Genomic DNA, 17,895 nt, shown 5'->3' on the forward strand with positions numbered 1-17,895 from the left:
AAAATCTGGAATATAGCTTTAAAATCTGCAGCACATTTCTCATTTAGTTATTTTCCTCTTTCACTTAGAAACAAAAAAAATTAAGTTCAAAAGAACAAAGCCACGGTGCTTCAAATATGATACATAATGTAAGTATTTTCAATATTCCAGTCACCAGATTATGAAAAGGCATAGAAGCCTTGCTGAAGAATGTATGCCAATTTATTCTCCAATTAGGCAAGTCACAAATGTTTTTTTGAATTAAGATATAATTGACATTTAACATGGTACAAGTCTAAGGTGTACGACATGTTGACTGGATATATTTATATATTGTAATATGATTGCCACCAAAGCACTAAACTAACACCTCTGTCATAGCACATAATTATCATTTCTTTTGTGGTGAGAACATTTAGGATCAAGTCTCTTAGCAACTTGGAAGTTTATAATATAGTACTGTTGGCCATAATCACTATGCTGTACATTAGGTCTCCAGTCTCCAGAATTTATTTGCCTTCTAGTTGCAAGTTCATACCCTTTGACCAACAACATCTCCCCAGGTTTCTTCCCCTCTCTTTCCCAATTCCTCCCCCTTCCCCCACACCCCCCCCCCCCGCCCCCCCCCCCCCCCCCCGCCATCTAATCCTGGTAACCACCATTCTCCTGTTTCTATGAATTCAGCTATTTTAGATTCTACCTATAAACGAGATCATACCATATTTGTTTTTCTCTGTCTTTTTTTCACTTAGTAATGACCTCAAGGTCATCCATCCATGTTGTTGCAACAAATGGTCTTTATAGAATGTTACATCAATAAGTTTTCAGAAAGAGAAGACACAAAATTCCCGTCTCACAACCGAATGAAAATGGCAGCTGCTTACGCCGCCAGCTTCCTGTGCACGGCACGGAGATGCAGCTGGTTTACAGAATTGGATATCAGTCATTTGCTCAAGGAGAACGAAGGTGACCAGGTTGAAGATAGCAGGGGGCTGCTCCTGTCGTACTCAGGTATGTAACTAACTGAAGGAGCAGTACCGAAAAGGTCACATAGCCCGTGACAACCCTCTGATGCTGTGGAGGGGATATAAGGAGTGTGGCAGAGCACAGTATGAACCCTTGGCTTCAGTCTTCCCCCAGGCTGGCTGGAGAGTAAATCAGGGACTGAAGGGGTGGGGTGGGGGCTCTTTTAAACCCGGCTGACGATCCCTCAGCGAGCTGAAGCTAGAGAGAGAATTTACTTTTGAGCTGATCTGTCATCCATCCCCACCTACTCCTCACCTACCTGGTCCACCAATGACATGAACGCACAACACTGCAGTAGTCTGCCATTTGGTTGGGGGGCAAAAATTTGTTCTTTTTCTCTAACAACACTTTTGCATAGGAAGTAGAGGAGAGAATCACAAACATGTTTTGGTGTGAAACAAAGATTTTTTTTTCTCTTTTGAGTGGGGCTGGTTCTACAAGTAGGTTTCTAGGGGCAAAGGAAAAGCAAGGCTGCTCTAAAGCCTCTTTCTTCTCCTCGCCCCAATCACCAGTCACAATGTCACACTGACTGACATTCTACTATTAGAAATTCAGTCCTTTAGATTAACCTTTTTATCTTTATATTTATCCTTTTTATCTTTTTTTTTTTTTATTGCAAAGATCCCAGAAGGGGATAATGCAATAAAGATTGGCTTGTCATTAACAACAAAGTACAAAGGTGTCCCCAAACAATTTTTGTTTTAGAAGAGTTGGTTGAGAACAGAGCACTAAGGTAATAAACCTTCCAGGTGGAGAAGAAGGATCTTTTAGAAGACACGACACAAGACACCCCTGGGCCTCTGAGGGTAGGCGACAGAAGGAGGAGGAGAAGGGGTCTCCACAGAAGCCTAGTGCTCCCTGTGGTTGAGTGGATTTGGAGCAACAAATGGAAGTAAGCCTAGGCCTATGTCCAGACCAGCAGGGCTAAAGGGCCTGGGGAATTGGAACCTCCTAGCATTTATTCTGTTTCATGTAGGGGAGGGTGGGGTGGAGAATAAAAAGACAAAAACACCACCATTATCTGCAATGTTGCCTCTTCCCCATTTTGTTCATTTATTCAGTATTTATGGAGCAAGAACTTTTTTTTAAGGGCCAGGCTTTGTGCCAGGTGGTGCCAGGGATATAAAAATCAATGAATTGTTTAAAAAAAGAACCCCCCACACAAATAAGTTGTAGTCTTGTTTTATGACACCCACAGATTCACATGGCAGAAACGTTTAGAAACAAACACATTATAAGACACCATGATTTGTGCTAAAGGGGGCACTCCTTAGTGCTAGAGGAAGTAGGCTTACCCACCTCTGAGATGATGTGAAGGGGCATGGGAGACTCTACAGGAGGTTTTCAGGCAAAGAAAACATAAAATCTGCTACTACCAAGTGAACCCCCACTTAAATTGCTTAACACTTGTTAAAAATGGTGTACCTGTCTAGAAAAGCCTTCTGAATCTCTGGATACCTATTCAAACAGCCTGAGAATGGCAGATACCAGGCAGGAGCTTTATGAGAATAAACTATGGGCAGAGAGTGTGGACTGTCAGCTAAACAACAGTAGTTTGGTGTAGTCATTACCCAACAGGTGTTTCGATCAACGTGTTAAGATTGCTGGAGGTTTCTAATGAGGAGGTTAACAAAAGATTCATCTTACGACATCAACGGGATGTTTATTCTGGGTACTTTGTGACACGGTAATCTATTTACATAGATTCTGGGAAATGTTCAAAGTACTTTTAGACATTATTACCACATTTAAACTTCATAATCAACTCCACTGGATAGCTATATAACAGTATAACAGATGAAGAAGCTAAAAGTTAAGAAATCTGTCTTATGGGAGTGAGTTAATGGGAGTTAATGGGAGAAGATCAAACCCTAAGTTTGATGCTTCCTCCAAAACAATAAAAGTTGTCTGCCTCACATTACGTGGTTATAGGTTGAATGTTCCCCGAAGCATGCAAAATTAATTTGGATAACCTGATTTATTTAAATCTCCTTCCAGAGCTCGATATTTAAAGTGAAAGTTTGTAAGAAACGTTACTGAGAAAACGAGCCATTACCAACAGTAAACAGTTATTGGTCATCTATTCATCTAGTAAAACCAGGAATGAAGAGATCATAAAATTCTGTTCCTGCTTTTAAGGAAGTTAAGATCTAGCTGGGAAGACTGACATTCATTTCACAAATGCTGAATGATTGCCAATATATTTTGTGTTGTCAGACATGGCAAAAGTTGAGTTCAAGGAAGGGATAGTGCTGGAATTGATGAAAGAGGCCGTGGGATGGTTTGTGAATGTAGTGAACAATTTGCTAAGGAGATGGAGTGGATAAAGGGAAATATTATGAAGGATTAGTCAACAAGAATGGTGACTAATTAGCCGTGGGAGAAAAGAGGAAGAGCAAATTGAGGGTGAAGGCAACATTTCAAAGCTGGATGACTGAGTGATTAGTATCACTGAGAAAAACAGGAAATCTGAGGGCGAGTTGGTTGGGGATAGAGCGGACACTTGCTTTTAAACCTCCAGGTTCTGACATGATGACATCAAAGCAGGGCATTTTGACACAGTCTAGGGCAGAGATGAGATAGGGATTATGGGTGAGATGAAGCTGACAATTACAATGCTTCCTAAATTTTTTAAAGCTTAGGCATCAAATGATTTGTTTTTTTAGCCATTTAGGAAAGAGGGCTGACTATTTACATTTGGATATATTCTGAGTAGAAAGGATGATTGAGGCCATGAGAGTGGAGGAAACCTCCAAGACAGGAGAGACTAAGAAATGCAACTGAGGATGAAACCATAGTGTAAGATTCAAAGGAGTTAAGTGGAGCTTATCAAGAATCCCGTCTGAGTGTCAGAATGGGGACCCCAACAGTGTAGGTTACAGCAGTCAAGAAGAAGGAAACCTCCCAGGACAATGGGGTAGACTACAGTGAGAGGTGCTGAAGACATAACAAGGGAAATGATAACTGAGAAAGGAACCTGGATTTGGAGACTAGAAGGTCACTCATAACTTGGCAGAGAGTGTAACCGGTAGTGAGGATGGAAGCCATGTTGTAAAGGGTTGGGTAAATGATGGGAAATTCAAAGTAATAAAAAAGATGGCAAATACAATGGTAGTTTGGGCAAGCAGCAGCAAAAGCAAATCTCTAGGTTGAGCAAAGCCTGGGTATATTAATGGAAAGCGAGCAGTGAGGATTCCGGAAAGAGAGATTTGATTGAGCAAAGTCTCAGAGAAGGGGAGAACGGATCTCTTTCTTTTCAAAGAAGGGAGAAGGATGAAAAGAATGGATAAAGAAGGAGAGACATTTTGGGAATGTATGGGTGTGGCTACAGATATGCATTGAGGTGGGAAAGGAACGAGGTAAAGTGGCTGAAAGTCGCTTGAGGGAGATTTACTCAAAACCTGGAAAATGAGTTAGGAGGTCTTCCTGAGACTGAGGACGATAAGGGTAGGGCTTGAAGAGATTAGGAGAGGTCCGAGCCTGCCTCATTCAGTACGGTAGTGATGAGTCACATGTGGCCACTGAGCACTAGCCCCAAATGAGACATGTTGACGTATAAGCTACCTATCTGAGTTCAGACTTAGTCCAAAAAAAGGATGTAGAGTACCTACCTCATTAATACTTTTTATATTGATTTCTGTTGTTGAAAGGCTAATACTCTGCATATGTTGGATTAAATATATTATCAAAATTATTTTTACTTGTTTCTTACTTTTTAATGAGGAAGCTACTAGGAAATTTAAAATTTCTAGTTAGGGGCTCACATTATATTTCTATTGGACAGGGTCAATCTAGAAAAATACAGCATGTCAAAAAGGAATCAATAAAAGGACTGCCAGAAAGTAAAGAGGGTTTGGTTAAAGTCAGGGATCTCTAGTGGATCTAATCAACAGGGTTGGAGGCTGGATGTTCCCAGCAGTAGACGGTAGAGCTGAGTGAGCCAGGGCCGTGAACTTGCACAAGCAGCATGGTTAGAGGAGTCGAAGATCCAAGAGGACAGAATTGAAATGAACAGCTCGGGCTCAGGCTGGGAATGACAGGCGGCCAGGATTGTTGGGAACTCATGGGCTGGGAGAATGGCAATGGCTGTGTGGTCAGAGTGATAGCAAGTGGCCCGTGATGATTCAGTGGGAAGGGTAGGAAGTGGTGAAGTGTGATCAGAGAAGAGACTTTCTGTGTTCCAATCTGCTGTGTAAATGATGACTTTTCACATTTTAATTTTGCTCAGAGTGATGTAAACTTGTGTAGGAAGCTTTATAGTAGCGGATCCAGAAAGTGGATATTTGAGTTTCCTTAAAACCCAAGTAAGAAAATAAAAGTAACTCTGTAACTGAGACAAATTACCCCCAGGAGTTTTTGGGTACAACAAAGTATAGACAGCTTTCTCTTCCTTTAATATCCTCCTAATGCAGAAAGGTCAGATGAGAGTTTAAACACCTGAGTCACATTCACTAAGCATACTCACAAAGGCAGGTAAATTACCATATTGCTTTGCCACGTATAAAAACTAGAGTTACTTTGCTAAAAACCAAGGAGCAATGCATTGTCTTTGGACATGAGAGATCAGTGTGTCCCATCCATTGAGAATGGACTAGGCTTGGTGATCTCATCATAGTCCCCAAAGCACAGGTGGGAGCCCCCGCTGCAGCCTGCCTGGGGCTCACCTGGAACTCATTTGGTCAAGGCTGACCTGGCATATTTGGCAGATTTGAAGAATCTTGATTTCAAATGCAGAAATCAGTGCTACCCTTATTTCCATAATCCAATCAAGGGCAGTAAAGAGAAACAGAAGTGATCCAAGGTTTGAATGAATAGCTGACTGGAAATAAAATGCTCTGTCAAATTTCTAGAAAGAAAGCCCTTTGCTTTCTTTCAAAATTTTTTGGTTTAGGAAACCATTTTAAATGTATTCAATTATATGATCCAATAGTGGCGCAGTATTCAGAAAAATGTACGAACTGAAAGACAGTGGTGCAGCTATTCGTATTCTATTTTTAAGGCAAAATGTGGCATAAGTGGAGAGCATGAATGGCAATAAACTGTGCACGATGATTTGCATTACTGCACCATATTCCTAAGTGAATTTATTTATATTCCATTTTGGTCCGGTAAAGATTTCGGGCAGCATTGTACCACCTGCTATGTGACAAGTGAAAGCTACTTCATAAAAGGCCAAGTGAGAAAACCCTACTTATATATAATATCAGCATTTCATCAAAAGGATTGTTGAAAAATGATATGCTGTGGACTCTAATTTACTTTTCAGCAAGCTTCCAATAACTGACTACAATACTTGAGTACCTTCTGAAAAGAATCAGAGGCTCAAAAAACCTCAGTTCCTTACAACCCAGGGTCCAAAGCAGTGATAGCTAGTTTCTCCGATTTTCGTGAGGCCAACAAAATATCACCACAGAAAGTTAACAAGAGGAAAGAGTAGTAACTTTCCCTCCTTTTGCCCTCAAACTGGAGAAACGTAATGGGAATCGATGTAATAAAAAAATTTTAAACATGCACGGAGACCTTCAAAGATGACATTTAGTCAACGACTCCATGAGTTTCCTTTGCCATGAAACAGTCTCATACGTAAGTTTGAACTTTAAATGGTAACCCAGGGGCCCTGAGCCGGGGGGGGAAGCTGCTGGGAGGAACTTGTGCTGATAAGACATCTGCGGTAATTCCATTTTCCAGGCCTTTCCTTCTCACCACTTAAATACAGCCAGTATGACTGTCAAGAGAAAAATGCCAACACTCTTTATTTCTAGATGTTTAAATAATTCTGTGGATATTTTGAAAGAGGAGATACATTACACCTGGCATTCTGTGTGGACAGTAAAAGAGCACAGCATTGAATCCACATGCTAGTTCCAACCACTGGGACCACATTCTCCCTGTCCTATGAAATTAACGCAATGATGCTTAGACCCGTGGTCACCTTGATCGGGTGGACCTGGCCAGGAAATGAAACAGCAGGGCCCGGTACTGAAGACAGTGTGCTAAATCTTTTAGCAAATGGGCTCATTTGGAGGGGTCTCCACAGGGCAACTGGCATCAAAAGAAGAGATGGCCATATGGAGAGAGAGACAGACTTTGGGCACATGGTAGCTGAGGGCAGCACACAGGAAGATTTGCAAGGTATTAAATAATGGATGTCCTCATGTGATTTTTCTTATTTAAGCTTTCTGACTTGATCAAAATACAAAACTGTCCATTTGGTTGGTGGTAATCAGTCATAATTAGCCACAAAATCTTGTCTGGGTCACACCTTAAAATCCATCATTGTATTGGAATAGAAAAGAACCATGGAGATAGACAGCTATTGCTTCTTTATAAAAACTGAATATATTTAACATTTTTGACCAAGACCATAATGGCAAAATGTTTCTTGAACTAAAAGGATAAGGAAAGGTAATGATCTCTCATTGTACCTCTGTTCCATTCAATAAATTATTATGTCCTTCTTGATCCCTATTACCACTATACTGGATCTGCAGTTTGGTAAAATGTTTCTGAAAGCAAGACATGCTCATTGCTTAATGGGTAGAACTGCAATAAATTCTAAAAATTAAAACCTGTTACATTTTCAAAATCAACATCAGTTTGGGCAAAGAGCTTGTAAGTAATGCTTGAATTATAAGACAACTTTACTCAGATTTAACTCAAAAATATAGTTTAACATATGTGGAGGACATAGAACTGTATACTTCAAAGTTCTAAAACTTCTAACAAATTTTTTTATTTTATATAGATTTTATTTATATATTTATTTGGGGGGGAGAGAGAGGGAGCCTGCATGAACAGGGGGAGGGGCAAAGGGAGAAGGCGAGAGAAAATCTCAAGCAGACTCCACACCAACTGTGGAGCCCTACACAGGGCTCGATCTCGAGATCCTGAGATCATGATCTAAGCTGAAATCAAGAGTCAGATGCTCAGTCAACTGAGCCACCCAGGTGCCCCACTAATTTCTTATCTTATTTGAAATATATGCTACAAATTTGGAATACATTTACAATGACCAGGCTTTTAATGTAATTATTGTCATCTAGGCAGAAGATGGATTTTTAAGAATTATTAATGTCAAATTCTTAGCTGTCAAACTGAGCTTAATTATAAGGCAATCATGTTTCTTTGAATGGTTGTGTGTACTTTCGTAAGAACTGGAAAGATGACAATATGTAAATATTAATGCATGGCCAAATGTGTACACAACTTACGAGATCAGGTTGAGAAGGATGGGAAATTTTGTGGTGATGTACATTTAATTATTTCCAAAAAGAGAGGTGATATTCTGGAAGTTATCCACCCACATCAGCTTTTGTTTGCTGGATTCAGTGAATTTTAACATTTAATTCTACTATAAGGTAATTTAAAATATATCAATTACTTCACAGATTCTGTTCCCAAATGTATTAACTACTCTAAAGATGAAAGAGAATTGAATAAAGAATTTCAAATATAAGGAGGAAATGGGAGAGAAGGCAGGGAGAGGGAGAGAAAGAGAGGGATAGAGGGGGAGATGGGGAGAAGGAGAGAGAAACCTTTTCAAAATAATGAAGGAGAGGCCTGCTCATTATGATGGAATAGGGATCTGTAATCATAATCCTAATGCTTTAGTCATACAGTATCAGGAATATTATTGGGTTTTTTTTTCCTTTTCAAGATTTTATTTATTCATTTGACAGAGAGAGAGAGAGAGACAGCGAGAGAGGGAACACAAGCAGGGGGAGTGGGAGAGGGAGAAGCAGGCTTCCCGCCGAGCAGGGAGCCCAATGTGGGGCTTGATCCCAGGACCCTGGAATCATGACCTGAGCCGAAGGCAGACGCTTAATGACTGAGCCACCCAGGTGCCCCTATTATTGGGTTTTTAAATGAAATAAATCCTAATTCATGGAAATCTGAGAAAAATCATAGATTTGAAGATGTGGATTTAGATCGGCATTTTTATCAACCTTTCTCACCCTTGCTGGATCTTCCTTTAAAAAAAATTTAGACCCTGCAGAGAGTCCATTTGTACAATCTAAAACCAAAACATGAAACTAAAAAATTATTCTAATCTTACCGATGTTTATCGTATTTTTCTTAATTTTAGGAAGGAATAGCACATAAAGAAACATATATGTGAAGTTCAGCAATTCTCTCAGTTTCATGTCAGTTTTTTCCATTAAATTACTTCAAATACTTTTTGAGACATACACAATCTTGTTTTATAAAAGCTGTTTTTGTTGCCGAGTCCTCTAGCTTCATGTTACACGGTATGGAGATACTGGACAATATTCAGCAAATACTAACCCTCATTAACTCTAGGTGTAGGACTTTGGGCGATTTGTGGCTTTCATTTGAACCTCTCTTTGAACAAATGGAAATTTTCATAATGTGTATGTATCACTTTTAGAAAAAGAACAAAGCCATTATTCTCTCCCCAAACTTTGGAACATTCCCTTATAAATATTCTCTTGAAAATAATCATACACAGTGAAAAAGTAGAGTTTTATTTTTCAGTGTAGTAATAACTACCCATATTTGGTAATATTATCTGTATAATGAGAGTTTTCTTTCATTAAAACAAAAAAATCCCCAGGGGCACCTGGGTGGCTCAGTCAGTTAAGTGCCCGACTCTTGATTTTAGACTCTTGATTTTGGTTCATGTGATCTCAGGGTCCTGGGATGGAGCCCCACATCAGGCTCCATGCTCAGCATGGAGCCTGCTTAAGATTCTCTCTCTCAACCTCTGTCCCTTCTACCCCCCAGCCCCCCCACTCCTACTTGTACACTCTCCAAAAAAAAAAAAAAAAAAAATCCCCAGATCCCCAGCTAAGCCAGTTCCCCCACTGGATCTCATTAGAATCTGCAGAGAGGGAGTTTGCAAGTGTAATACTTATGTTGTAATATTTGTACAGTATTCTAATGAGACTGAGTCCAAATAAAAGGTGTTTGATAAAAGGTTGTATTGGTCTGCCTTTAAGTAAGTATTATCTTGACCAAATGCCATTTTCAAAATACAAGCATTTCTTTCAATTTCTGTTGCCAAAACAGACATTTTTTTTCTGTGTATTCTGGGATGCTTGGCTGTTTTCAACTAGCACCTTTCAGAATGGACCACCATGAACAGTTTTTCCACAGAGCACTGTAGACCAGCGTATAGTATTTTATTTTGTAAAAAACCAGAAATAATTTTAAGTTATATTCCCTGGAAAGTGTTTCACCCTTCATTACTATTTTACACGCTGGGAAAGCTGTAACTACAGAATGGTGCAACACAGGGTCAAGTGGGAGTTGACCAGTAGCCCCAAACAGGTGACAAGTATCAACCCAGTGTACTACCAAGCATACTGCCAGGTATATTTGTCGAGTACAGTGATATCTGGAAAAAACTATCTTTGAGCACAAACAGAATGATATGGATGAATGATTTTGCTCAAACTTTATTCCCTGCCCCAGTATTATTTGGATTTAAGCAGTATGAGAAAGTCATTAAAAGCATAGATTTCAGAATCAGCCTGCCTTATATTTGGGACCCAGTTAAGTCCTAGGGCAAATTCCTGGCCCTCTCTGCCTCAAACCCCTCAGTTTCCTCCTCTGTAAAGTGAGAGTAAGATAATCATCTCATGAAGGCTTAATTAAAGACATGTAGCAAGGGCATAGCTAGTATTGACAGAGAATTTGGGATGATGAATTGATGATGGTGGTGAGGATGACAAAAATGGCATAAATTGATCAAGATCACTGACCTGCTGATTAATTCTGCGGTCTGTAAGGGGAGAACCTATGTGAGAAATATCTTGGCAGAGGTCAGGGGAAGTTCGCTCTATAACTCAGCATGAGTAAAGCACGTGGGGTGCTGTTGTGGGGAGAGTTCTGGATTCGAAGCAGGCACCTTCTCACTACGCAGTTCACCACTTACCAAAAACCTTGGATAAGTCACTTAACCTCTTTGAGCTTCATGATGTCCAAGAGCAAACTAAGAAGCTCCAATGAGAAGACATTTGGCAAAACGAAAACTATGTAAATGTGAGGGATTATTAAGCCCACACCATCACCATTACCTACATAATTCATATTCTTAGAAACACCATTGAGGAAGAAGTTCTCTACCATTGAGGCAGATGGCAGAGCAGTGAGAAGTGAGCGGTTCTGCGGCCAGCCAGCCTAGGCTTGAATCTAGCCTCTTCCGGCATGACGAGCCATGTGCCTTGGTGGAGGCCTCAGCTTATCACTTATAAACTAATAGTAAAATGTACACACCACAGGATTTGTGAGGATTAAATGCAATGATGCAAGTAAAGCATTCAGTAAAAGTGCCCCTAACATATTAGTATTATTGTGATCTGTCACATTACTATCTATACAGGTGTTTTATTAGGTTATGGTTTTACTCTGCTTCCATTTTCACTGAGTTGGGTGGGCTTTGGTTTATTAACCAATATTGGTAGTGGTATCATTTTTTTATACTGGAAGCAGAATCTTTGTAATGTATACATTAATGCATTACTATACTGTAATGTAATGTATTACAGAATCTTTGTACTAGTATAATGTGGACTTTAGACTCTCTTTAAATGCTCCTGTCTCTAGCTGAAATCTTATATATTAATAAAGTAGATATAAGGTTCCTTCTGCTGGCTACTACAGTTCTTACGACGATTATATTAGTTCTAGTCGAGTCTTCATGAAATAGTCAGTGGGCTGCAATTTCTCCATGGAATGTTTACTAATATGGAGAAAACCTGAAGCTCACTTTCTTTATTCCCTTTTACAAGCAAAACATTCACCTGTAATACTTCTGGAGGACATTCTCAACAATGTTACACTGCATCCTGCAACCACATTCACAGGTGTTCCTAGATCACACCCATTTCGTCATTTGTACACCCGACCCTGCTCTGCTGGGCTACGGACTGGGCTAAGAATCATTACACACCACCCGTGGCTTCAACCCCAATTATGTATTAAACTCACTTGAGGATCTTTTTAAAAAATATTGATATTTGATCCAATTGAATCAGAACCTCTAGGGGTGGGGCCCAGGCATCCTTTGTGTTCTTAAAAGCTCCCCAGGTGATACTAATGTAGAGCCAGAGTTAAGAACAGCTGTTTTTGATAATGAGGGAACTAACATGAAGATAACATTGAAAATGCTAAACAAAAATTTTATTATAGATTTAGTTTAAATGAAAAGTTCTCTTAGTGGAAAGAAAAAGGAATAGTTTACTTCTTACTATTTCTCTTTCATGCCTATAAACCCACCCACCCAGTTATTAGTCAATTTTCAAGATAATGGCTTTGTTCTATCTGACAAAAGGAAATCAATGGTACTGAAGACGACCAAAGGTCACGGAGTGTAAAAGACCTTCAACGATCTGGCATTAATCTTCACAAGTAGCTGTATATTGAAAATGAAAATGATTGTTTTCAATAGACAAACGATGACATTTGTGTTATTTTCTGATTATTATAAACAGCCATGCATTTTTTAACCCCTGTAGTGAGATAGTTGACTGAGGCAAAACACATAGGAGCATAACGAAATAGTGTCTTATATCTTATACAAATAAAACAGAAAATCTGCCATGTTTTGGCATCTACTTTTGGTAAGAATAGAAGAAACCCATAATCATAGTCTAAAAACCAACTTTTTTTTAATGTCTTTGTGTCCAACTAAACTTGATATTGTATCATGCCATAGTTGTCTGTGAAGTGTGTATATCACAATAAACTGGATGAGTCTAATACGTAAGAATGAAACGTCACCAAGCATTTTCACAACTGCCTTCTGTATAAAATATGCGATTTCATGTCACTGTCATCATTCTCTAAAATTATGCCCCTGAATTGCCATACATTTCTTATTTCCTAGCTTTTAAATGTATTAGGACCATTTATTTACTTTTGACAGTTGTATTTCCAGTGGATCCACATAATTTGAACTCGACTGTTATATTTTATGTCACCGCCACCCAAACCAACGAATAAGAGACAGAGCTAATGTGTTCTTAATTCTGAGGTTCACGTTTACTTTTTCTTTGCTTAAAAAATTTATTGAAGAAAAACCCTACAGGGGCACTAAAGATGAAAAGCCATTCTATTCTTTCTGTGATATAAAATGACAAGGGGAAAATGCCAGATTTAAAAAAAAAAAAATCAGCTTCTGCTCCAGAGTATTTTTGGTCCCCTGAGGAACACTGCAACCCTTCAGGTTAAGTCAAATGTGCCTTCTTCAGAACCTTATTTGTTAAAGATTAAAAGGCACTTCATCTTACAAACACCCGAGTTTACCACACATAATTCATTCTTCCAAAATTCTCTCTTTCTCCTCATAATCTCAAACTCAGCAAGGTGAAGGAGAGAATCTTAATATAACAAAGGAGAGATGGATGTGTGAAGTATGAGGCTGAATAAAAATGGCTGAAAAGCAATCCAAGCGAGGCTGGAGGGTGGCCACACCCAGTGCTAATATGGACTGTTTCAAAATACATCTGTTATACTGGAGGGCACTCCGCACTGCTTTTTATTTCCCCTCTACTTGTCCCACAGATACCCATTTTTAATAAATAGTAGTTACAGGTTACCCCAATGACAGACAAAAACCCTGAAATATTTCAAAGTGAACCATCCTAAAATGTGGCTACGCCATCACATTTTCAGGATTTCGAGACCTAGTCTGCATTTCCAATCTCCTTTGTGTGACCACAAATAACAACCCTGAAATGGGTGTGTCCCTCTTAAAAGGATGCACTAGAGCCCTCTCACTTAATGGTTCTACCAGGACATTTCAGCCTTTCGGCGGAAATTAAATGGCCTGGGATGCATGGAACAATAAGAAAGCATTTTAACTCCGGGCATGAGAAGAGATTAAACAAGTACTGAACAATCAACGGATCCCAAAAGAGCTCCCGGAGGAGGCAACTGATGCATTATTTAAATTTCTAGCATTACAACAAGAAAACAAAGGGATGGGGGTGGGGGGTTTAAAAAAAAAAAAGGAAAAGAATCCAAACACCATCCGTTTTGATTTTTGACATGACAAGTTTACTCCCCCCCAACAGAAAGCTCTCGGGGATGAAGCATGCATAGGTCCCACAGGTGAAATGATGCACAATGGCCGAGTCCGGGTCCCGGGGTTCCCGTGCACCGCAGGCATGCACTACCGAAATAAAGAGAATACCCTGACTTTTCCAGTTGCTCCACACACAGTCCATCTTGGTGGAATCGGCAGTGGCCTGCATCGTGCGGGCTTTGGGGGCTCGCCGTTGCCGTCCTCGGGGGCGCGGAGCTGGCACTCAGGGTCGGCGCCCCGGCTGCGGCGGCAGGGCTCGCGGTGGCCGCGCGGCTGCGGACTGACTGAGGCTGCACCAGCCGGCGCGCGGCGAGGGGCGGGCGCGTCGCGGGCGCCGCAGTCTCCGCGGCAGCGAATCAGCGCGGCGCGGCCCCGGGGCTGCCTGCGCGCACGGGGATGCGGCCGCCGCTCGACGCGAGAGCGCTGCCTCGGCCGGCCGGCCTGGTGAGACGCTGCCCCGGAGTCGGCTGAGCCGGTTCTGACCGGGGAGGCACAAAAGCGGGCAAGGTGGGGGGGGGGGGGGGGGGGGGGGGGGGGAGAAGAGGAGGGGAAAAGGGTGGGGATCAGAGTGCGGCACTTGGACTGTTCCTGGGAGTTCTTGACACAGGGTGCATATTCTAGAAATTTCTTAGACACCTAAGAAACTTGTTGGGTAAGACGCAGGTGATGGCAGTACAGAGAGCCGGCTTTCAACAGAATGCCCCCCCTTTCCCCAATTGTCTCCATTGCTCACTCACCTCTCTTCCCCATTTCTTTACATTCTGGCCACGATTTATTTTAATTGCCTGGCATCTTCCAAGCAACTGCCAGATCGCTTCCTCTTTCTGGAATATTCTATGGCTATCCAAAACCTTGTTGGCAAGCCACCGTCACTGTAAAGAAATCCTGCTGCTCAGTAGGTCTTATGTGTTTTTCCTGCTGCCCCTATTCTCCAGCTCAGTTTGTGGTTCGAATGAATAAATACCTATCAGAATGTGGTGCCTGTAGGCTCCGTTTCAAAGCCCCTGGACTCTCGCACGCAGAGTTATTGGTCACTGCACTGACACTCCAGGAGGTCAGTTGTGGGGACATCCAAACAACTCAGGGAAGCAAAGGGTATTCTGCCTCAAAAGCATCATCTTTGGGATTGAGTGTTGGGGGCACATGGAGGTGGGCTGTGTGTATCATTTGGGAGATATAAAGTAGGTTTCCAAACCCAGTGAGTGAGTCGAGATTCAAGTCCCCAATTACAATGCAGATGTCAATGGGAGGAGGAGGACAGTGGGTGGTGACCTACTATTTAAATCTCACCATGAAATACTTTTTCAGATCATACACCAAGAACTTTAGAGAATGGACAGGGGATAGGTACATTTTGATGAGGAAAAGGTAGAAATAGCACAGAGAAAGGACTCGAATTTGGGCATTGTCTGGGGAAGGCAGTCCTGGTGGCAGGACCCTTGGGGAGACAAAATAAAACATGGGGCCAGAGGACACCTTTGGAACTACAGGGGCATACAGAAGGAAGAGTTCCCATTTTACTTGTTGTGGCTTGACATCATCTTTTACACAGTATTTCTCTCTCTCCCTCGAAGAGAAATGGAGCCTTCACGATTCTTCCACAGTTCCCAGAGAGGTTCCTTGCCAGACCCAAATCTGCATTTGCACATCCTGCACCGGCAAGGACTTAAAGACAGTAGTCTCAAGGTTATGCTTGTAGCTATGATTTATCTTTCATTTTATGAAGAGTATACACTTTTAAAATGTGATCTTTGGGATCATGCATATTTTTCTTTCTTAGGATGTGAGCTTCCAGAGAAACCAAGCTTCTCTCCATAGGTCTGTAACATAACTGAAATTACTGAGGAAGCTTAGTAAAAATGAGATCAGGAGGATGATCTGGCACTTCTGGGCAGCTGAAGTCTCCTCCAAGAGGAAGGGGTGTCAGAGCTACCATGGGCTGACGGGAGGGAAAAGAGTTATTACAAAGCACTTTTCAAACTGACCTGCTCCAGTGATGGTAGTGACCTTTTCATATTTGTATTTCCAAACCCACTCCAAATTGTTTTCATCATCATGGTCATGGTTGGGAATTCAGTCAGAAAATACTGAAAAGACAGGTATTTGATGATCTGACCAGCACTGAATTCTCACTGTATGAAGTAGGGCTGGACAAACTAAAAACAGGTGGGAACAAGACTCAGAAAGAAGGGGTTGGCGTGTGGGCTGCCTAGACTGGCTCCTTTCCAGTTGAAAACCTTTGGAGCCTTGGCCACTAGGAGGCACTGCCAGTCCAATGACAGCCCCAGTCACCAGCCCGAAGTCCAGCCGGTGCCCCCAGCTACCTTCACTGGTGAGTATTAAGTGTCCACCACGTGGGCAGAGCCACCGGTCACGGCTAATCTGACGGGCAGTACTGTGCAGCAAGCTGGGACAGCACATCCCTGGCTGCGGAGAGCAGGCAGGGGCTAAGTCTCCCCCAGGCGGAGGGGAGCTGTGTCAGCCTTCTTGGGCCATGCATTTTCAGGGGCCACCAAGCTGACCTTGGAATGTAAGCTCAGCTGAAAGACCACATTCTTTTTAGGCATGCCGAATCTGAAGACAGAAGCTTGATGACGCCCAAAAAGTCAAGATAGCAGTCTGATAGTTGAAGGTTGAGGTAAGGCGTCTGATGCCACAGAGATACACGCCAGTGAAATACGAATTGAAGGGCTTCAGGTTAAGGTGTAGGTGGTAGGAGAAACAAATGAACTTATTAAAGAAAAATCAGGCAGAAAAGTGTGAAGAGCTTGACTGAGAACTGGGGGATGTGGGCGTGAGGCCCACTTACATGGCAGTAGTTATGTGGCCTTCAGCAAGTATTTATCACCTTTGGACCTTTCTCTCATAATGAGAAATGAACTATACAAAATGAATCACAGTTTTAGATGTTTGTGTCTATGAAATAAGAATTTATTTCTTGTAGACATTGTAAGCGGGTACTTTCTTCGCACAAGTACCCACAGAGTATTAACTGAAAGCTCTTGCCAAGATTAAATGATAAAATGGGTAGAAAAGATATGTAAATTGTCCTTGAGTGGTGAAAGAAAACAGAAAGCAAAACAAAGCTTGCTAAAAGCGGGCAGGAACTGCCACTGTCTTTAAACCAGGAGAGAACAGACGGGCTTTGTACACAGCCAGCTCAGAACTTGGTTTAGGTGCCTGCCAGGAGAGGAAGTGATGTCTTTAGTTTTCAGGATGAAATCATGCTGTAGGCATTCGGTTCAAGGAAAAACAAAATTGTCAAGTTTTGAAATCTCATCTGAGATCAAGAGAAATGTTGAAGACTACCATGCCCAGAATGGCTGTATGGCGTCTGTTTTTTCTGTAGCCCCAGGATTTCACTGATGAGAATCAGTGGCGCCTATACTGATACATTTAGTCAATAAATATTTACTGAGCACCTACTGTATTCTAGACACTGTTCTAGGCCTAAAGCAAAATTGCTACTTTTAAGAAGTTTATATGTTAGTAAGATGGGCAGATAATAATAGAAGAGGTAAATGTCTATTTCACTTGTGGACAGGTGTACAGGGGGAAACAGCACAGGTAAAGGGGATAGAGAATGGGAGTGGGGTGGAAGTTTTCTATTTTATGAGGAGGGTCAGCAAAGGCCTATCTCATAAGGTAAAATTAAAGCAGACACCAAACAAAAGAGAAGGAGAAAGCTATTAAACTATATGGGAGAAGAGCACTTACAAATGCACTGAGTTTCAGGACAGAATGTAATAGCTGGTAAGCTATATCCAGTTCAGAGAACTCCATGTTTGGGGGTGTGTGTGTGTGTGTGTGTGTGTGTGTGTGTGTGTGTGTGTGTGTGT

At 41.4% G+C, this 17,895-nt stretch overlaps 1 protein-coding gene across 5 annotated transcripts in view; it reads right to left on the reverse strand.

The window, feature by feature from the left end:
• RTN1 (reticulon 1) overlaps positions 1-17,895 on the reverse strand; it is a 309,875-nt gene that overhangs the window by 9,802 nt on the left and 282,178 nt on the right. The window contains exon 1 of one of the 5 annotated variants that reach the window (XM_032405232.1): positions 14,165-14,366. The exons of the other annotated variants lie outside the window; for them this stretch is intronic. Within the exon in view, the coding sequence (XP_032261123.1) occupies positions 14,165-14,225 (61 nt within the window). The 5' untranslated portion in view covers positions 14,226-14,366. Of the gene's footprint in view, positions 1-14,164; positions 14,367-17,895 lie in introns of those variants that run through there. 5 annotated transcript variants of the gene reach the window in all.

The sequence above is a fragment of the Phoca vitulina genome, unplaced genomic scaffold (genome assembly GCF_004348235.1).
Source record: "Phoca vitulina isolate PV1807 unplaced genomic scaffold, GSC_HSeal_1.0 scaffold7, whole genome shotgun sequence".
NCBI lineage: Eukaryota > Metazoa > Chordata > Mammalia > Carnivora > Phocidae > Phoca > Phoca vitulina.